Source organism: Anopheles gambiae, chromosome 3 (assembly GCF_943734735.2).
Source record: "Anopheles gambiae chromosome 3, idAnoGambNW_F1_1, whole genome shotgun sequence".
In the NCBI taxonomy this organism is placed as follows: domain Eukaryota; kingdom Metazoa; phylum Arthropoda; class Insecta; order Diptera; family Culicidae; genus Anopheles; species Anopheles gambiae.
This window is the reverse complement of record NC_064602.1, coordinates 33,899,569-33,919,401: the sequence shown is the minus strand read 5'-3', so window position 1 is coordinate 33,919,401 and position 19,833 is coordinate 33,899,569. Positions and strand designations below refer to the sequence as shown.

The following is a 19,833-nucleotide window of genomic DNA, read 5'->3' as shown; positions in this document are numbered from 1 at the left end:
ATGGGGAGGGAAGTCTTAATCGATTTTTAATTGAGGAACGGTTATTTTTCGACATTTGAGAATCGACCAGTCCAAGGTTTGATAATTAGCAGTGACTATCATTATTGCCTCGAGGCATTCAATTTGCTGTGCGAATAATCAAATTGTTTCATCGTTACAATTGATTTTAGTTTGTATTGTCACATTCTTTTACGCCCTTTTTGTTTTATCTGATTCATCTGAGGTTTCCAGTGCGATCGGTAGGAATTCTGGAGGACGAGGCTGCACAAGAAAGCGTTGAATCATTCGCTCGCGTTACTCACTCTCATTGTTTCGTGGTACAGGAGAGTTGCATTTGCAATGGTCTACTTTTGTTATAATAAAAACAATACAATTCGACCATTATTGCCAGCGCTAGACTTCCAAGTTCTGATAGCGGAATAAATCCTAACGTTGTTTACGAAATCCGCTCGCGACGTCGTACAGTATCGCGTAAAAAGAGGAAACACTCACTCGCCCCATCACAGATATCTCGCAGCACAAAAGAATGACTACCGATTCGCTGCGTTTAACCTCCCCATTAGCAGCAATTAGTGTGTCACAGTGCACAACTTGCTGTGCTATGCGAGAGCGCGCGCTGTGTAACGAAAGCGATCGGCCATGCATGCCTCCCGGTGGAGCGGGCAGACCGAGCGTGACATGATCACGATGAACTTATCACATTTGCCGTTAGTTAGTGCATGTGGGCATTGTTCGCGGCTCGGTTGTCTTATCCCCCTGCGTGGCTGGAGTGAGCTTGAGCATGAGCGCCGTGTAGTTTGGTTTATGGCGGAACAGCTCCATCTAATGAGGAACGCGCTGTCCTTGCCGTATTAAGCGTACGTCCTTGGGGGATTAGAGCCGAACACAGGTTGACATGATTGAGCGATATTCGATGTGGCGCAGACAGTTCAAGAGCGCGTTGCGAAATTAAACATAATTAAAAGAATTTTGGCGGAGGCGATGGAGTACCGGTTTTCGTAAATATCCTGTTTTTGTTTTGTTTATTCAGTGTCTTTTCAAAAACAACGCATTTGCTTGTTCTTACTACACCTAGCTTCGTTATTGTCGATTGAATACGGTGTTACAATCACCATTTATTAATTTCAAGTTTTTTTATTTAAGCAGCATTATTTTTAATCGTTGTACAAAACAAAATAAAATGTTGTCCTTTTTTGTGAAGTGTTTTGATCATTATGCATTTAAGCTTCGATTTCTTATACCCCTCAAGTTATGCAAACCAGCATTACATGCTCAAAATACAATCATTCGTCAAGTAGCGTACTTTCGTTAAATTTGACGCCTAGGTTGTTGTCTTCACTGTGTTATTGCTGAAGTTATCGCATAAAAGGGATTATGATATGTGTGTAGCAGTTTTGTATTTATAACATATGTAAAAAATGAAATTTTAATGAAAATCAACGTGGATTGAATTAAGTTATAAAAAAAACATGAAAAACATTTATTAAACGATTTAAGTGACTTTTTTGGGCTTTCTTTAAACCATTCAACCAGCATTCAAAGATATACCGTAGGAATTCTTTTAATCTTTTAATTCAATATTTAAATTAAATAAGGACCCAAATTGCCTCAAAAATGGATTCCATGCACATCTAAAGTGTTAAAAAATCGTACATCATGTCAAACCGTTCAATGTAATTGCTTGATTACATGTTGTTAACTGCCCTCGTGCATGCATCATTACACATGCCTACAATGTATCACAAAAAGCATCGGTGTCGATCGATAATTGCACCACCGAACCAATCGTCACGGAATCTAAAATGGCTAGTTTAATGTGCTCGCTAATATTAAAACATGCTTAAATACAGACCTGCGGAACGAGCACGACGATAGCAATTAACTCATCAATCAAGCGGCGCACGTGACGACGAACCACCGTTCGATTAGCAGGAGGAAGAAATTAAAAGGCAAAACCCTCACGGCAGATAAGTTGTAAAAAGTTGGTGTAACATTTTATTGACTATCTCTCTGAATGACTAACGGGTATCAGCAGCACTACTCACTACGGGATATTGCATAACGTCTTACACCTAGAACACCTTCACGAAATCTGCGGAACGAAATGGCGCTTGGTTTTGTTGTTTTGTTTTTTTTTCCTTTTTTTCTGTAACCACAAACTAAGCTAAAAATAATTCTACAGCACGGTGGTTCATATAAAATAATGAAAAAACACACACACATATCTCTACCTCTCCCTCTGGCGCATTATATGTACAGTAGAAATGCACTGCGGTATTGCTTATCGCGGGGCGCATTCCTTGCACCGCGATAAGGTTTTTTCCTTGCTTGGAATTTGGATCGAATTTGAAACGGAATCATTTGGCAACCCATTTTTTTGGATTCGTTTTTGCGCTCGTCACGTGGTAACGAACCGATTTGGGGTCTTCAGGCGTCTGATAACAGAGGCATCAACAGAAAATCACATTCGTTTAATTGCTGTTCCATCACAATTGGTTAGCGATTTTGCATCACGACATCAGCACAGCGCTCCTGCGGGCAGCTTTCCCCTGGCTTTTAAGCGTCCACTTCTAAAACAGTTTACCGCACCGAAATGACCTTCCACCGGAGGCAGAAGTAGCAGCACACACGCACCAGCAGCAACGTGGCGCAGAGCGCGTACACGTCCTTCCAGAACTGATCACCTTCCATCGAGATCTCCGACAGGAACTTGGCAGGATATCTGTGTGGAGAAGGGGCAGCATTTAGTATCGCCGGCCGAGCCAATGTAAAGGGCTTTGCTACCAGGTCACTCACCTGTAATGGCAGTACGGTTTCAGCTCGCAGTCAAGCGTTTCCCGATTTTCGCCATAGATTGCATTCACGTAGCCCTCTAACCCGTAGCGCAGATAAGAGATGTGACTGCCCCATTTCAGGTAGCTCGGTAGATCGCGCAGCGTCACACCGAAACCGGCGAACATCATCATCGGGATTGTTAGCACCGGTCCGAGGAACGTACCATTCTACGCGTACATACATAGAAATAGAAGAGTCAATGGTATGAGTTGCACTGAGCCGGGCCAGATAAGCGAAACAAAAGACGGACAGGTCCGTCTCAATTACTCACCACCACGTTAAACCAGGCTCCGATCGTCAACCCGATGCTTTGCGCTATCAGCACGATCAGCAGGCTGATGGTGAAAAACATGCCGAAACGGAACCACTCCATCGGCTGCCCGCTCATCAAGTAGATGATGATGGTGAAGATCAGACAGCAGAACACGGACAGCGGCAGATCGATGATGGAAACGGAGAGGTAGTAACACTTGAGCGTGTACCACCGATTGAAGTGCTCCTTGAGTATGACGCCCATCTCGGTGGGGACTGCGGAGAACGGGAGAATGGAGGGAGGGAGTTGATAAATGAGTAAAAAGAGTAACGCAACTGTTCAATGGCCCGACACGGCATCCGACGCAGACGGCCTGCCGACAAACGGCTCGCAAAATGGGGAAGACGCCTGTCAGGATTGTTTGTACAACTCACATGTCAGCACGGTCAGCATCATCGTGGCCATCATGTGGTGCATCAGGATCGAGAACAGCAGATTGTAGTTGTCGAGTACGCGCGAACCCTCGTTGCCGGCGTCAATGAACAGGAAGCCCAGCATGGCCGCGATGATGATGTTCACGCCGATCCGCAGATGGGTAAGGGTAGCGTCCCGCTTCGCCTTGATAATGCCGCGCTTGATCAGGACCTGCAGCTGGTGGACCTGGGACGTGGCGGTCAGGTCCTCGTTCTGTTCGATGATCTTCTTCAGCGGGTACTTCTGGCGTAGCTGCTCCGGCTTCAGTAGCTTCCGCTTGTCGGTGAACCATTCCGTACATTCACCGTTGCCCATCTCCATCACCATGCGCTGGATGCGTTCCTCGCCGTACTCACCGCAGGCTAGCTCAATCACTGTGTTGGGGAAGTTGCAAGATCAGTATGCATGCGTCAAATATACCCAGACAGTGGGTAGCAGTCATGCTTACCGTAATCGGCAGGATTGTGGTACACCGGGCAGGGCATATCGACGGACTGCAGGAACGGCACCAGGCTGTTGGTGCAGCCCTGGTACATGCACTCCCCGTTCGACAGTACGTACACCTGGTCGAACTCCTGGAACAGCTTGGCGGACGGTTGATGGATGGTGCAGATGATCGTGCGGCCCTGTTTGGCGAGCTGCTTCAGCAGATCCACCACCTGGTTGCACGAGGAGCTATCCAACCCGCTGGAAGTGTGTGAGAGATGGGACGATGATTATAGAGGCATCTCAAAGAAGTTCAAGAATTCCGCAAAACAACTTCTCTACTTACGTCGTGGGCTCATCCAGGAACATGATCGTAGGGTTGTTGATGAGCTCCAGTGCGATCGACAGCCGTTTCCGCTGTCCGCCCGACAGCAGCTTCGTAATGGTGAACTGATGATTGTACAGTCCCAGCACCGTCAAGATGTCTTCAACCTACAAATCAAATATTTATTCTATAAGGATCCATCTTTAAATCAATTCAAAATTTCCTCGACTTACAATGGACTCCTTCTCGTGACGTGACACCTCCGGCCCTAGCTTCAAATCCGCCGCAATGCGCATATTCTCCACCACGGTCAGCAGCGTCTGCAGGCGATCGTCCTGCGTAATGTAGCAGGTCATCCGCCGGAAGCTGTTCAGGTTGCGGATGCGTCCGTTCACGTACACTGCGCCCTCGACGCCCGTCCGTCGGTAGCCGGACAGGACGTCCAGCAGCGTCGACTTACCCGCACCGGACGGGCCCATGATGGCGATCAGCTGCGAGCCTGGGAATTTGCCATTCACGTTGTGCAGGATCTCCTTCTGGCCTGGAATGAGAATGTAATTCGATGAGTTAATACGATGGTCGTGTGTGATTGTATAAGATCCCGAACTACCATCCCTCCATCATCCTAATTAACCTTGAGCCACGAGCCGTCACTAGACCGTTAAATTTACACACAAGCTGCCTTCTTATTTTGATGACTGCTTTTACACATATACACTCAGACGCATTAACGAGGGCCTTGTTTAAAAATTCACACAAAAAATGCCACGATCCGTGACAAAATATCAGCAATCGATATCTTATCAGCAAGCTTCTAGGGCTCCCAGCTTCCCCGACCGGGTTCCTTCCCTTTGCGTAAGGAAGTCGCCGATAAGCACCGCAGGGCAAGGTGTCTGAGTGTGTTGAGTACAGTGTGTATTTGTGTACAATTGGAAAATGGAAACATTAATTCTATCAACGCCTCTCCGAGCGATCAATCCTCACGATCGGTGGTGTCCGTGTTTATGCCACCCCTTTTTTTGTGTATGTATCATTTTAGAACAACATCCTTGTCTGGGCCGGGCAAAGTACGGCTAGTAAACGACGTTCTAAGTCCAGTCCGGTCCAAGTCCACGGGAGGATGTTTTTGCTCCGTATATGTTTCTTTTTTCCGCCGCGAGTACAACAGAAAAAGCGAAAGGAAGTTGACAATCCAGATCCCGACCGGTAAACGCCCGGGGCATCTTATTTATGAGCGTTTTTTTGATAACCCACTTGTTGTCTTGTTTTGTGTCTTCCCAATCGAGTGTCGATCGTACTTATAGTATTTTCATGCTGGAGATTTCATCTACAAGCATTCGCGTACAATCGTTCCTGATTCCAAAGCCAACAGCCCTTTGACGTAAGCAAAACGCATGATAAGCATTCCCGCTCACGAAGGGACTCAGCGACAAACATATACAAGCGACCCTTCCCCCATGTTAGCTAAACCCTGCACCCCACAAAAGGTGCCTTGCATACCTAGAAAGCGTTCAAAACAACGTTCCCCGTAGGCTCCCGTGATTACGACGTCTTCTGGAGAGGGCCAGGAAGGATTACGGATGCCGTACGGTCCTCATCGGTCGTCATGTAACACAGTTATCAGCAGGTGTCGCAAAATAATGGCGTCCTCTTATCCGGCCCGATGTGTACGATAAGGGAGAACAAAATGACCAATCGCTTGGAGACGACAATTGGCTGGCCAAAGGTCGAGCCTCAAGTGCCGGCTCGCTTTAGCAGACTGATTATGCGAGTTTGGAGTGCCTGATGGAGCTTCTAGGGCAATAGGAAAAGCTTCAACTTCAAAAGAATATGATACGATTTACGATATTTGTTACTCCCTGCTACAGGTGGTAAACAATCTCCTGGAGCACAATCTAGACTACCAAGCTCCACAGCCTTATTAAAATTCTCGAGGTGAGGTTTCAGTCACCGAGGCTCTAAATACCTGTTTTCAACTTCTCCAACTCTTGCTCTCCGGTCCCAATCATTAGCTCGGGCGCTCTCGATTGCAGTGCACGCCGAGCACGTGAAGCAATCATTTGTCTTCGTCGTGCATCAAACGCCACTCCTTACGCTGCCGAGTTCAAGTTCATGTGCGACGCTCGCTCTGGCACAGGACAAAATGTTAAAGGACAACGCAGTTGCAGCTACGACTGCAACAGCAAAAAAAAAAACCGGCTCCCCCAGTCAAGCTAACAAACAACGAGCCTCTCGCTGCAGCTCATGGACGCGTGTACTGCGAAGGGTCCCGCCGCACACGCACACGTGAGTCACTGAGCAAAGAGAGACACGAACGACGCATTCAAACGACGAGGAAGTGGCCGGGTTTGCTTCCAACTGGCAACAGAGCGGTGAGAAATTAGCGGCTTTGACGATCGTCACACTACGTCAAATCAGCGAACCAGTTGACCGTGGTGTACAAGCTTGCCGGTTAGCGCTGTACACTGTCCCAGGCTATTGCATTGCTGATAGACGACGCGAGCGTGTGTTTTGATGTATTTTTTTTCTCCCTACCCGTTGACCAACGCACGATCATTCGATCGTGAAATCGACAACAGCGCGTTTTTCAATCATTTGACACCCGACAATCAGCTAACGACATCGCACACTCTCGGACCTTATCATCACACTTTCTTTCTTTCTTCTGTACATCACTTCTCGCAGCTGGGCGTCTTTGTGTACCGATCGGTGTCCGCGGTCTCGTCTTTCTTCGATCATGCAACAGGCCTGACACCTCAAGGACACGAACACGATCGGGCAGTGCCGTTGTGGCGCTTCCAAGCTGCGCTGAGGTGAACAGAACAGAGCACCGAAAGACGCACACCGATCACGCACCGCCCGTTTGTTGTTCTGCAAAAGGTGAACTACAAACGCCGTTAGACAAACATGATTAGCCGGGTGGGTGATTAGAATATTAAGAAGCTCCGCTTGGAGGATCGATGCGACACGCTGGTGAATGAATCACGTTCGGTGGGCCCAGATCGAAACATGTGCTGTACCAGAGAGACAGGAAATGAACTTTGGAACAACGATTGGAAGTTGACATTATCGTGGCGGTGGGGCGGTTGCTTCTAGCAGCGGTTTAATTATACACCTGTTCAAACTGTCTATCGGAACGTGTGCTACACATTGATAGGACGTAGAATGAACGCGCTTTTTTGTTGAAGATTTCTTCATTTGTCTGTATCACTTGGACACTTTCAGCTATGTGCGCCGAATCATCTGAAAAGGTTCGTCTTCTCTGAGATTTAAACGACGCTCACAGTAGCTGTTTACAAAGCACACGGGCTGGAAGTTTGAAATAATAACCCAACCAGAGGAAGCTTGCTATGCATCATTGCGAGCTGTTGATGTTGTTGTGGCGCCACCGGATGCTGATTGTATATTTTTGTCATCTATCTTCAAGGCTTTTTTTAAGTCTTCGAGAACATTGAAAAGATGATCTTTTGTTAGATTTAAATTCAAATGGATTTTTACTGCTCTATCCTTCCTGAAGCGATGTAAACATTACACCTTGAAAGCGAAATCGATCACAGCTTCTCAGAAGCATCTATAATCATGCGATCGTTGAGGTGTCTTTCCCGTTTTTTCTTCTAATTTTTACAACCCCCGCTTTACGAGACAGGGTTGCTAATGAATGCAAATGGGTTGCACGTTGGCTTAGCGCTGTTCTGTTCTCCGCAACGAATGACATCTTTACTTTGTGTTGCTGAGGGAGCAAATGCGCGAACTGAAAGCAAAAAACATCCACCCCATCCAATGCATCCTGACCTATCTCAACCTAACCCTCGGGCAAGCCTTCGCTCAAGATGATCCATTTTAAAATCAACCCACACAGCAAAAAGAAAAAGAAATGAATACAATAATCCAATTATCAGACTAGTGCATCTTCCGGCCGCGGTCTTTGTTGCAATGCTACACACACACAGACACGTGCACAAAGGAAAATTATCACCCCAACGATCGAGGTGCTCTGGGAAAAAGGAGAACAAGACCACCAGCGGTAACCAACCAGCAAACAAACAAACAAACAAAAACTAAAACACACCAATAAAAATTGCACTCAAAACCGTGCGCGAATGCATCGGTGAAACGAAGGTGATCGTCCTCCGCCTTTTTTTTACACCCATCAGCACAAAGGGTGGCCCCCTTCACGCCAACCCAGCATGGTTTCTGTATCACCTTTTTTTTTTGCACCACTTCAAACAACCATTGATCACGTTTATGTGTGTGTGTGCTTTCAGCCCAGCTGGAACTGGAATATGGCGAGCCCTGCGGGATTGTGCTTACCTTTGCGAAACCCGAGGCTGACGCAGTACGACACGTCTTTGAACTGGATGTCGACGGGTTCGCGGGCTGGCAAGTTTTGGAACGGCCGTAGCTCGTGGTTCGACACCGCGTTGGCCGTGTTGTTCCGTATCACTGCCTGGTCCATGTTGCGCGAGTCCTTGCGATTCAGGGGCACCGTCGTTTGGTTGTACACTGGGCCCGACTGGACCTCGGACAGGTTGGCCAGCGCGATACCGCGCACCTCCTGCTGCAGGATGTCCATGGTGCTGGAGGTTCTTGTTCGTTCACACACTACGCGGGATTTTAGTTTAAAATTGCCAAAAAACACACACACACAAAACCCACACGCAAGAGGGGTTTGTTGCTTAAAGCGCTTGCTGTCACCTTCACTGCTTTTGCTTTAGGAACACTTGAACGGTACAAACGAACTGCTTTCGTTGAGTCACTGTTGCATCCTCCGCCACAAACGCCACCCGCGATCACGTTCACTCTGACCGACGTCCAGTGAACTTCTGACACTGGGCGTTAGCTGGCACTCTACCTTCGCGCTCCTTAGTAACTTGCCCGATAAACGAAACGTACAAATCGAACCAACACTAAGCTTTCGCAGGACCCGATAGGGTAGGCAAGAGAGAGAGATAGAGAGAGGTAGAGAGTACTTCAGCAACACTCACTCACACAAACACTTCGTGCGCGCGCGCACACACACAAAACTGCCGTAGAGACACAGGCAACGAACCCTACCAGCGACGATTGGTTTTTCGGACGGACGGATGGGACGGGTGCGCACCGAGAACTTCTGCTTCTAACCCGATCCAGCGACCAAGTACTACTGAACTGCTGAGCGAACGCAATCGCAAGTCAGCAGCACAGCCCGTTGCGCGATCGTCATCGCGCAGTATCGCGAACAAATCCGCGCCGCGACAGAGACGGCCACACACATATGTGCGCTATATGTCTTTGTTAGGCGGCGCTCTGGGACCAATCGAACGAGACAAACAAACACGACTCTGTTCGATAGGTGCTCTGTCAGCTGTTCGATGTCTTATAGACCTGTCATGATGCACTGCAATACGCCTATCTTATCATCTCGAAAATGAAGCATTTTCATAGTTTAAATGAACATCCATCTGCAGGGGGAAGATTCAACAAATAATGTACTAGTTATTCATATCAAAAATAACATAAAAATCTTTCAAATTTTTTATTGAAAAATGTAAACAAACGTCCATGCCCAAACACATACAGTGCATACACATTCATTGTGTACACGTAATAGTTTTATACGTTTCAAACCTGTATATTTGATGTTATTATTGATTGTGAAGCATTGCAAATATTATTGATAGCTATTCTAAATATTTTGTACACATTTTTAAGAAGAAAAAGAGACAAACTACGTAAAAAAACTTGAAAATGTCCCGCATTGAATTCTATCTACTGTAGCTGTGAAGCGTTTGACAGCCAAGGTACTCACAGCACAGGTGGGTATCGAACATCACAGACAGAATCAACTGACATGTTCGATTCGAGGTTTGTGTTGTATGTTTGTTTGTGTCTGACAGTGCACCTCCATATGATTATATGGGTTTGTTCGTGTCTTATGTCGTGTTCGATTGCTGCTAGAGCGCCGCCTTAGTTGACTCTCCGGTAGCGTACTCTCCTCGCGGGGCAGTGGGAACCGATAGAATGGACAAGCGAGACGGAACGTTGAATCGCATCGGCTGGCCCCAGCTGATGGACTGATAAGGGTTCGATTTGGGACTATTGCAACGTAGGGAGCTCTTCTTTCTTTTACCCCTTTGCCATCCGTAACGATGTGTCTTGTGAGATGTTGGAGCTTACGGTGAAGGCGAATTACGCACCCACACGGCGGCAGTGGCGGTTATCTTGCCAGATCCGTTTTGGGGCATTTCTTGTACTAGGGGTGGGGGACCTTCAACGCTTCTTATCACTGCTAGTTCGATTTGTGCTGATAACAGTTTTGAAGGCATTCGGAATTAAACGTACCTCACTAAGACCTTGGACGGAATCGCGTTAATCCAAACGAATTCCGTTCGATTATTTCTCTCCCTATCCGCCTCACCAAAACGCAATGACGTTTTGATTTTCTTTGCCAAACACTGTACCCGGGGAAGCCCAATAAAGGCTTTGTTAACGCAAGGCGCGCAGGGCAATAAATACGATTGCCAATTCGTGCCAACTTCGCTGACTCATAACGCGAGCGCCGCCGCCAGCTTCTTTCTTGGGTGCGTTTTTTTGTTGCGTTCGTATTTCTAGCGCCAAACTGTAACGATCACGCAACCCCCACAGTTGCACTATTACTGCATCGCTTGCAACAGGTGGCGAAAGTCGCCCGATCATGTTCAAAAGAGGGCGGGGGAAAAGGTCATCCCATGCCGGAACTGCGACCACACGCGCCGGCTAATGAGTTGAACTTCTGACCGGGCTTTTTGTAGAACCGGATAGGGATACGGTGAGTAGCTTTGCATCATCCCTGACCTCGACTCCGTGTGCACCGGTCGGATTGACCCCAGCAACGTGAGAAAATGTATTACTCCACGCCACGCCAACAATCGACTTCTTTCCACCACTCACTGTAATGAGTCAGTGTGTGGGAGGTTGAAAGTCCGAAAAACACAGCACTTTGCGCTTTTGTTTTTGAATCGCTCTGGTACGGGGGAAATTCGTGCCTAACATGATGTACTCCCGATCGTCATTGAAGATGATCATCGTCTCCCAGAACAAAACGCGCTCTTGATTTTGCTGGAGTCGCAAAAAAAACGACTGCTCTCTCAACTGTTTTGTAACTATTTGTACTTCGCGAGCTTGTAAACATCGCGGCGAGTGGAGTGACTTGGCATATTTGGCGCCACGCCTTGCCTGGGGACGATCCTCAACGGATCTTGAACCACTGAAGCGTTTGCTTTTGTCGGTCTTTCTTTTTGTCATCTCATCGTTTACATAAAAATAACATCGCGAAAGACATTGAGCATCACCATTGAGTGAGCGAGTGATCGATGAGTTTAAATCATTTAAAATCCATTTCAATCCACTGCCGTCACCTCAAACAGCTTGGAAGAGCTTCTTGAAGCACTAATTAAATGGCAACATGGCTAGAAAAGGCACACCTGAGAACCAGTTTCCCAAGCACAGTCGGCCCACGAGATCTGGCGAAGCTAAGGCCAGAGTAAATGCTGGCCGGCTTGACGTCAAATGCAGTAATAATTATGCAAAAAATTTCCATCATATTTCAGTGGAACAGAGAGTTGCTGTCATGTAATGTGCGATCGCTGGAATCGTTTTGCAGACCGGATTGGTCACGATTGTAGCGTTAGCGGGAAGAAAGGCAAGTTTGCGCCATTAGTACATCGGAAATCCCCGGGCATTTTATTGGAAAGCATGTAATATTTGATCTTTTTGACATGTTCTTGAATCAAGAAGGTAATCTTTTATCTTCTGTGGATGTTCTTGGCATTGCCCTCCAATGTGATATAGAAATTCAATTTTCTCCCTAAAAAGCATCAGATTGTGACCCTTCAAGATCGTGTGAGATCTTGAACGCGACCCGAGATCTATATCGGAATGATCGCTGCTTCTACGGTTTCGTTCTTCCCCCACCCAAACAAGCAATAATTGTTAACCCGGCACTCAGTGAACGGTAATGACACGGTGACGGTACCTAGTGGGCACCCCTGTTACTATACTCCACCCCTCGGGAGGCACACTCACAGCTAGAACCATTAATTTTGCCGCTTTAACAACGGGCAAACCTTCGGACGGTTGACACTTCCGCTTTCGCTCGCTGGGTCGTACCGGGTAGCCGGTTGCCCTCATTAAATACGCGGCAACGTGATGTTGGAAGATGGGACACAGATGCGGCACATGTGCATGCCCCTCCATCCTGACATTGACCGCGTAATGTTCCTTTCCCGGGAGGAGAGGGGGCCGAGAAAAACGCAAATTATGAAACAATTTTTACTGCAACAACCGTGCTATGAGAGGGCGATTTTTGTTTTGCAGTCTCATCCGTCTGTCCGGCTGGTCTGAAAAGCTGGATTACGCACCCGTAATGCACCACAAAGGCCACAAAGGCCTGATGTAATGAAGCGTGCAGCGTGCAAAACATGTCAAAAATCTCACTCGGCTCCCCCCTTTGCGGGCCCCACGCAGCAGCGCACTATCTTCAATGTGCGTTTGATGCGCGCCTTCCGCGTTGCGTTGCCGATGCGCGTTGTGTGCCCATTCAATCAACCAGCAAGTGCAAAACAATCACACTCTCGGATCCCCATGGCACTGGCAACCGATTGATAAGCGCGGCCCAAAACCGCAGCGGCCCCCAGTGCCGTAGAAAGCGCTCCCGTTAAGAGGCATCCGTTCGCTCAAAACAAAACAGAGCTTAACCTCCCCAACCACCCCCAACGTGCTTGTATTACCACATCAGTAAGAACTCGAGCGAACCCTTAGTCCCCTACGCCCAGGGCGGCACATCTTCGCGCCGTCTTCTGCGCCGAACGCGCAGGCCAAGCGTGCCCGGGACAAAGTGCAACCCATGTGGCTCTGACGTCAAGCGAGTAACTGACACTGGCCCTACGGCCTCCCGGGAGCCACCGATGGCCTTCTGTTCATTGGCCTAGTAAATATTGCCTTAACATTAGCTTCTCCAAAGCAGCAGAATGGAGGTCGATGGTCGAAATGTAAACGCAGCACCAGCAGCAGCAGCAGCCTCCCCCGGAAGGGTGGAAGTATGGTTCTTATCAGTTCTGCCGTCTTGTTGTGGTCCCGAAGTTCGGCAGTTTTGTGGCATGTGTGGGAAACGTCTCGAGAAAGGTTCCTAAAAAAAACAATCGAAACAAACTTCGGATGCGGTCCGTGGGGCAAGGTTTAACGTTCATTAGCATATTGCGATGCGGTAATTAAAAATATTACCGATTTGTCCGATGTTTTGACTACACACGTTGACTTGGCAATTTGATTTGGGTGGAATTGGTGGTTACATACTGCGCCGTTTTGTCACAACGCGTTGTGAGCTCCCGCAGCTTTGTGTCGAATGCTATCTCGCTTACCACCTGGTTGTAATCAGGGGTTCGAAATCTAAAAGGTTGAACTTTGCTTCACTCCCACTCTTGCCTTCGACTGATATCACAAGTTGTAATCGGAACTCCTCCACGTTGGTTTCTTGGTACAGGTTCAAAGTCCTGTTGCCTCTTACGTGGACACTTTATGTGAAGAATGCTTTATTCGTGAGTGTGGAGCTCTTGACATAAATTATTGGCATACAATAAGGATTGCCGATTTTTTGCAGCTCTATAAATAAGAAGAAGCATGTAAAGTTGTCTAATTTTTATATAACACATAACACATCCAAGAACAGCTATGATAAAAAGTACGCCCGCTACAATGGTTTGATAAAGCACGTGTTCGTCCGCTTCTTCCCGGTGCACTATATCCCATCTAATCCACTCCTCGCCCGCCCTGTTCCACGTGTAGCAAGCGTACTCATCCTGCACTGAAGAGGTTACCACCAACATAAAGTTTGTGTTGGGCAGCAGTTCCCCATTCCTGTACCATCGGTACTGTGGCATTGGACGTCCTGCGGCATTGCAGCTCAGCAGCAACGGCTCTGGATCACCTCTAGCAACCACGCGTATCAACCGTTCCCGAACGGTAAGGTAGGGTCGTACGATCTTCAGCGATAAGCGCCGGCTCGACAACGTTCCATTGTGATGCATCGCTTCACACTCTACCCCATAGTTGCCGGTTATCGTGACGTTGCTTATCGTAAAATTTGCAACCCAATTGAAGGAATGTTCTGCGTCTGGTACGTCATGTACGGCAATGGAGCGCTGTTCGTCTTCCGTGCGAAAAGTGAAGCTGTTGGTGAAGATGTGCCGTTCGGCGGAACATTGAACGATGATGGAGTCGCCCTGGTAGATCGTGTCGGTTGGGTGTAGGATTTGCAGGCTCATCATTTTGCGCTGGTGGTGCTTGAATATCTTGGAGTGAGCGATGGCGGTACCGTCGGCATTGGACGCCTGGCACTGCACTATTCCTGCTGTGATGTGTGATCCGAAGCTCACTGGTAGACTTTCGTTGAAGGTGATCGTACTGCTGGTGGAGATTACCTGGAAGAAGCTTAAGTAAGGTCAATTGAAAGGGAAAAGGATGTTTACTGGATACATTTTTCTATACCTCATCCAATTGTACTGGCGGATTGTTGCAATTATGCCACTCAAGGGATGGGCACGGTGTGAAGAAGAATTTTACTCTCGGGGCAGGAAATGCTGTACCCCAGCAGAATATCTCAAAAGATCCCTCGTCTGGTATTACTATCATCCCATTCATTTTTGGTTTTGGTTTTCCTGCCCAATAAAAACGAATAATTGAGCTACACATTTCAATTTGAGCTTTTACAAATCAAAGTTTTTACCATTCAAAAGGACATGCAGATGGTACGTTACTGTAGACACCCGTCGAAAGTCGAAGGATTTAATCAAAAACAACCGATTGTCGGTAGGTGATGTAGCTTCCATATTGTAATTGATGTATTTACAGAGTGGCTTTTCGGTGCCTTTCTCCATATCTAGCGAGCCGTTCGGATGGCTATCCTGGATTAAAGTGTCCGGAAAGGCGAATAGTTGCACCTGCTCCAACTTCCAACGATAGCGCAAACAAATGGCGAAGCTTAAAGTGGTGTCCTCCACAGGTGGTGTAGCGTCTGCAGATCTTGTAAGGACCAGCACAGCCGTACTTTCATCTATTTCCATTATCCTCTGTTCGAGTGTTGTGTACAGCACGAGTAAGCTGTGTGAAACGCATCCATTTGGTATGGTTGTAGCACTTTCCAAGCAACAGTAGTACAAGTTACTTTGCTGTTTAAGGACGCTTTTGATGAGCAGAGTGCTTTTTTCACCGGCCTGTGCTACTTGCATGTTTGAGATGGACTAAAAGTGGGTTTTAATGAAATTAATAACTGCTACTTACGGGGTCAGTCGCTTTCACTTACCTGAACAGGGGTCTTTATTTCCGAAAAGTACCAATTAATGGATAATTCTTGATCATCATGCACTTGAAGCTCGCACTCCATCGTAAGATTCGCACGTTCTGGCACAATACGTGGAGCTTGAATTTGAATTATTTCACTAATATCATGCAGTACTGAAAAGAAATGTAAACAATTCACCGTAAATGTTTGCCTTAAAGCAACATTTTTGACTACGAACCTACGAAGTTCATCACTGTCAGCAACACAACGAGCACGTGGATTAAGTAACAGTAGCACCGAAAAACACGTTGATCCATTGCAGAACCAATCGACTTTCTCCATTCAGCTCGCTAGCTAGAACTGATTGCATTCTAATGTAATTCAAATAGAAAATGGTCATGATTGGGTTTTATCAATAAGTCTATATGAATCATTACCCTATCCAGGGCAGCAGAATAGAATGAATCATTTTTTCGTTATGCTGTGCCACAAAGAATACGTGGAGTTCTATCTGTATCAAAATGGAGTTCTATCTGTATCAAATCTTCTAGAAATTGATACAATAGGGTCCAACGAAACAAAAACTCGTTCACGAAAATATCAAAATGTTATTACTTGTATCTCATAAAAAGCCAACGGATTTTTCGCTGCTTGTTTTCAAATTTTCGCCCCCGAGCAGCAGCGGTAAATAAAAAATCACATTTCGCCCAATGTCATGCAGGGTCGCCCACTGTGCAAAGCTTGCATTGTCAAAATCGGCCGCCGCCTGTCAAAAAACGGTTCGCCCGTCAGAGTGGCCAGATTATTTTGGCGGTTTTCGGTAGGCACATCAAAATGTTATCGGTAGTATTCGGTAGGAGTTTCAATTTGTATTGCCAGCACGTCTAATTTAATCGCATCTCATGAAGTACAGATACAGCCTTTAATTTTTTTATTCAGAAAGAACGATCTCGGCCGTATTGCTTACACAGGCCTTAGTAGTCAGAGTTAAAATTCTGGTCCTGATCGCTAGTGATTTCCATATTTCATGAGGAGATTACTGAATTAAATCTTTTGGGAAATATTCGGGAGTGTTCGGTCAGTATTATGAGAAAATATTTGATTTTCGGTAGGATATTAGAAAAATCGGTAGTTTTAGGGTGGTCGCAAGGTGGATTTAAAAATATCAGGTGGTGGACTCTAGTGCATTTTGACAATTCGTCACTTGACGTAAGATCCCCAGGATTCAAACTTTGTTTACATTTATTAAATTTGTTCATATAATTTATCTACCCAATTTTTTCGATTAAATATTAATAAAAATATTTTGGATAATTATTTTGGACTTCGCGAGTTCTTATTTAACATTAAAACATGGATTAAAGTGTGTTATTTTGTGTTATTCCGTGAATTTATTCTATAATTCATTGTGTTTTCGACATTTTTGATGATAAAAATTAAGAAAGCATTATTTTTTTTCAATTTTCACATTAATTCCTCATTATTTACGACCCGCATGGACAATTTACGTGAGATTACAAGTCTCACTCACATGATTTTACATTTCATGCATAAAAAAAATCATCAAATCTTTTGTTAATATATCTCATTTTTTCGATAAAATCAATAGAAACACAAAATTGCACGTAGTAACAAAGAAATCTGTTCTATTTGCTAAGCTTTGTGTGCGGAAACCAATGGTTAACGGTTTTAAAACGACGTAAAGTCCCTCAACTATGGCGACCCCCCAAAGGCCCTAATCCACCACCTGATATAATTAATCCACCTTGGGGTGGTCGTCTGTAAATCGATAGACATAACAAATATTCGGTAGGAATACAGATAAATCGGTATTTCTGGTCACTCTGCCCATGCCTGCCGCTCCGTGTCGCTGTCATTATTTTCCTGTGCCGTTCGGAATTTCTGTGCGTTCGAAAACGTTGATGTTTTGTGTGTGTGTGGTGCTGCGGTGCCAACCAAATCGGGACCGGAAAAGGGTCACATTCCTTCTCCCGGCTGGACGGGGTGCTTCCTTTGTGTGCGAGCCTTAGAGCAGAGTTTGTTCGTGTGACGTGTGTGCTGGTCGCCAGGAACAGCCGAGCCAGCCAGAGAGTGGTGCGGCACAACCGCATCAGAAGTGAAAGACACGGCCGCTCTGTTTGTGTGAGTGTGTGTCTGTGTGCATATATTTCTGGATTGTGAAAAATAACACAAAAGTGGAGTGAAAAGAAAAGTGCGAACACCTTTCGTGGTCGTCCCATCAGCATTGGCAAGGAAGGTGACATTGCGGTGGTTGACACTCCGCTCCAAGAAGCTTTCCACTCGCTTCCCCAGTCCCCAGGCGCGTAGGGGTGGGTGGGTGAGTGGTTTTTCCCTGTGGCTCCACCAAATCGATCGACCCGCGAACACCCGGTAAGTTGCCTTGCTTCGACTTATCAAATGGTACCGCAAGTAGCAGCAGCAGCAGCAGCAGCCAACCCGTCAACCCCTTCCTAGTGTAGGAAAACAAACAGGGAGAAGGCGGTGGCGGTGACTGTGACAGTAAGCGGGGTAACATTGGGAAAAACCCAACCATCCCCAATGCCAACCCCCTGCTGAGGCTGCAAATCACACAAACACACACGCGCGTACTCGCTGCCCTCTTCCGGCACACACCTCCTCCGCCTGTGATGTTGTTTACTTCGCGCGGAGCGATTGCGAAATTTGAATAATCTTCTTCCAGGCAGTGGGGGGGGGGAACGAAGAAAACGCAAGGAAACAAAAAATCACATTCGTCCTCCTCCCCTTCAAACTGATAAGATACTGACCACCGTTCAGTAGGCAAGACGACCGTGTGGGGGAGGAGGAATAAGCATAAGGGTAAGCTGCTGCATTTCCGACCGCTTCATTAGCGGGTGATATTGATTATCTGTCAATCCCGACCGGGACCCGCTCTCTCTCTCGCTCTCTCTCTCTCTCACACTCACTCTCTTTTTTACTTGCATGTTTCAACACAAGAAGGGCCTGCTGCTACCGTGACCGAAATGTTGTTTTATTTCCACGGCCAAAGTAAACACACACACGCACTTAGATAGCGCAGTAGGCTACATAGCACCAATTCACCCACTGTCATCGATACGGTATGATATTGTGTGTATCTGTGTGTACCTTGACTAATCGCATCGAGAACCGGAAATGGATTTTATCTCTATCGAGCCCCGGGATCCGTCAACGAAACGGCGGGCCATCGATCTAACGATGCGCGAAGTAATTCCACGGTTCCGATCGATAACGTGGTGCGTAAAGTGAAGCATTGGACCATTCCATGAAGGACTTTAAACCCCTTTGTAAAATGAACCTTTCATGAATGTAAGGCCCCGTTTCTTGACTGCAAATCATGTCTTGTTGGCGTAATTGAATTCCGGATGCTTTTGAGGATTGCATCCCCGACTGTCAGCGCTATCCTCTTCGCGCAAGCCTTCGCCTTATCAGTATGCAAAAGTGGCTCTGTTTAATTGCGGATTTTTATTCCTTTTTTCCACTATCACTTAATATTCCAAGCGTGTCCAGCAGCAAAGCTGCCATTTCGCACACCGGAATCTCTGGTGCATTTCTTTCGGTGTAAGAAAAGCGGGGTACGTGTGCAAATTCCCTGCCCGCTGGCTGCTGGCTTGAGTAGGTCGCAAGATTAACTTTTCCCACCCACACCCACACATCGGGCACACACCCGGTCAACAATCCCAAAAGTGCAGTTTGATGGTGATAAATGATGGCTTCCCTTTCAAGCACACCGACATCGACCCAAGAGGGCAGGAGGCTTTCGATGGAGGTGGCCGCCAGGTCAGCGCAAAGTTGCCCTCCGAACGACGACGATCCCGTTCGATAATAGCCGCTTCAATCTTCGTCCCTTTCTGGGCGAAAACAAAAAAGAAAACTAGAGGAAAGAAGGTGCTATTCGGGAGTGATTATCCTCACCGTTCGCCGTCGTCGTCGTCATGATGGTGATGAAACGGTCCCCGAAGTGTGACGTCGTGTGTGCTTTATCTGCTTTCTCTTCATTTCTCTCTCTTTCTCTCTCTCAACACACATACCGTAGCACAGAAAGGACGTCTCGGCACAGGGTGATCCGTCTGCCGTCTCACAACGCGAAAGCTTTACCGGTTTTCACAGGAAAATGGATTTCCACATGGTTCCTTTGCTTCGGGTCGCCGTTACTCGTTTTTCCCTATAAAACTCAAACACACACACACACTGACAAAATGGCAC

At 46.7% G+C, this 19,833-nt stretch overlaps 3 protein-coding genes across 9 annotated transcripts in view; 1 reads left to right on the top strand and 2 right to left on the bottom strand.

The window, feature by feature from the left end:
- Positions 1-1,968: 1,968 nt before the first annotated feature.
- Positions 1,969-9,544, bottom strand: LOC1271438 (ATP-binding cassette sub-family G member 4). Its single transcript, XM_310233.5, has 8 exons — positions 8,625-9,544; positions 4,547-4,854; positions 4,335-4,480; positions 4,011-4,249; positions 3,523-3,936; positions 3,107-3,363; positions 2,797-3,002; positions 1,969-2,722 (listed from the first exon to the last, which is right to left on the bottom strand). The coding sequence occupies exons 1-8, from the start codon at positions 8,884-8,886 to the stop codon at positions 2,581-2,583; spliced, it is 1,974 nt and encodes a 657-aa protein (XP_310233.4). The 5' UTR covers positions 8,887-9,544; the 3' UTR covers positions 1,969-2,580.
- Positions 9,545-13,825: 4,281 nt separating this feature from the next.
- Positions 13,826-15,973, bottom strand: LOC133393254 (uncharacterized). Of its 2 annotated transcripts, XM_061657227.1 has the most exons (5): positions 15,848-15,973; positions 15,631-15,782; positions 15,055-15,568; positions 14,817-14,986; positions 13,826-14,749 (listed from the first exon to the last, which is right to left on the bottom strand). In XM_061657227.1, exons 1-5 carry the CDS (start codon positions 15,924-15,926, stop codon positions 13,862-13,864), a joined length of 1,803 nt encoding a protein of 600 aa, XP_061513211.1. In that variant the 5' UTR covers positions 15,927-15,973; the 3' UTR covers positions 13,826-13,861. The 2 variants fall into 2 exon arrangements, with proteins under 2 accessions (XP_061513211.1, XP_061513212.1); XM_061657228.1 differs by having other exon boundaries at positions 13,826-14,986.
- A 1,482-nt stretch (positions 15,974-17,455) lies between these two features.
- Positions 17,456-19,833, top strand: part of LOC1271440 (stress-activated protein kinase JNK) — a 65,966-nt gene continuing 63,588 nt past the window's right edge. For 2 of the 6 annotated variants that reach the window (XM_061659146.1, XM_061659141.1), the window contains exon 1: positions 17,471-18,000. The gene's annotated coding sequence lies outside the window, so the exon portion shown is untranslated. Of the gene's footprint in view, positions 18,001-19,833 lie in introns of all 6 variants that reach the window. The other 4 variants (XM_061659143.1, XM_061659144.1, XM_061659142.1 and 1 more) reach the window with 4 other exon arrangements.

What these genes read in the sequence shown, in the direction of transcription:
- LOC1271438 (XM_310233.5), bottom strand. Translation starts at nt 8,886, where the DNA reads ATGGACATCCTGCAGCAGGAGGTGCGCGGTATCGCGCTGGCCAACCTG. An exon ending in CAGCCTCGGGTTTCGCAAAG is followed by an intron (nt 4,855 to 8,624) that starts GTAAGCACAATC and finishes TTCTCATTCCAG; the next exon opens with GCCAGAAGGAGATCCTGCAC. An exon ending in GATGCTGACCGTGCTGACAT is followed by an intron (nt 3,364 to 3,522) that starts GTGAGTTGTACA and finishes CGTTCTCCGCAG; the next exon opens with TCCCCACCGAGATGGGCGTC.
- LOC133393254 (XM_061657227.1), bottom strand. Translation starts at nt 15,926, where the DNA reads ATGGATCAACGTGTTTTTCGGTGCTACTGTTACTTAATCCACGTGCTC. An exon ending in GACAGTGATGAACTTCGTAG is followed by an intron (nt 15,783 to 15,847) that starts GTTCGTAGTCAA and finishes ATTTCTTTTCAG; the next exon opens with TACTGCATGATATTAGTGAA. An exon ending in TCTGCATGTCCTTTTGAATG is followed by an intron (nt 14,987 to 15,054) that starts GTAAAAACTTTG and finishes TTTATTGGGCAG; the next exon opens with GAAAACCAAAACCAAAAATG.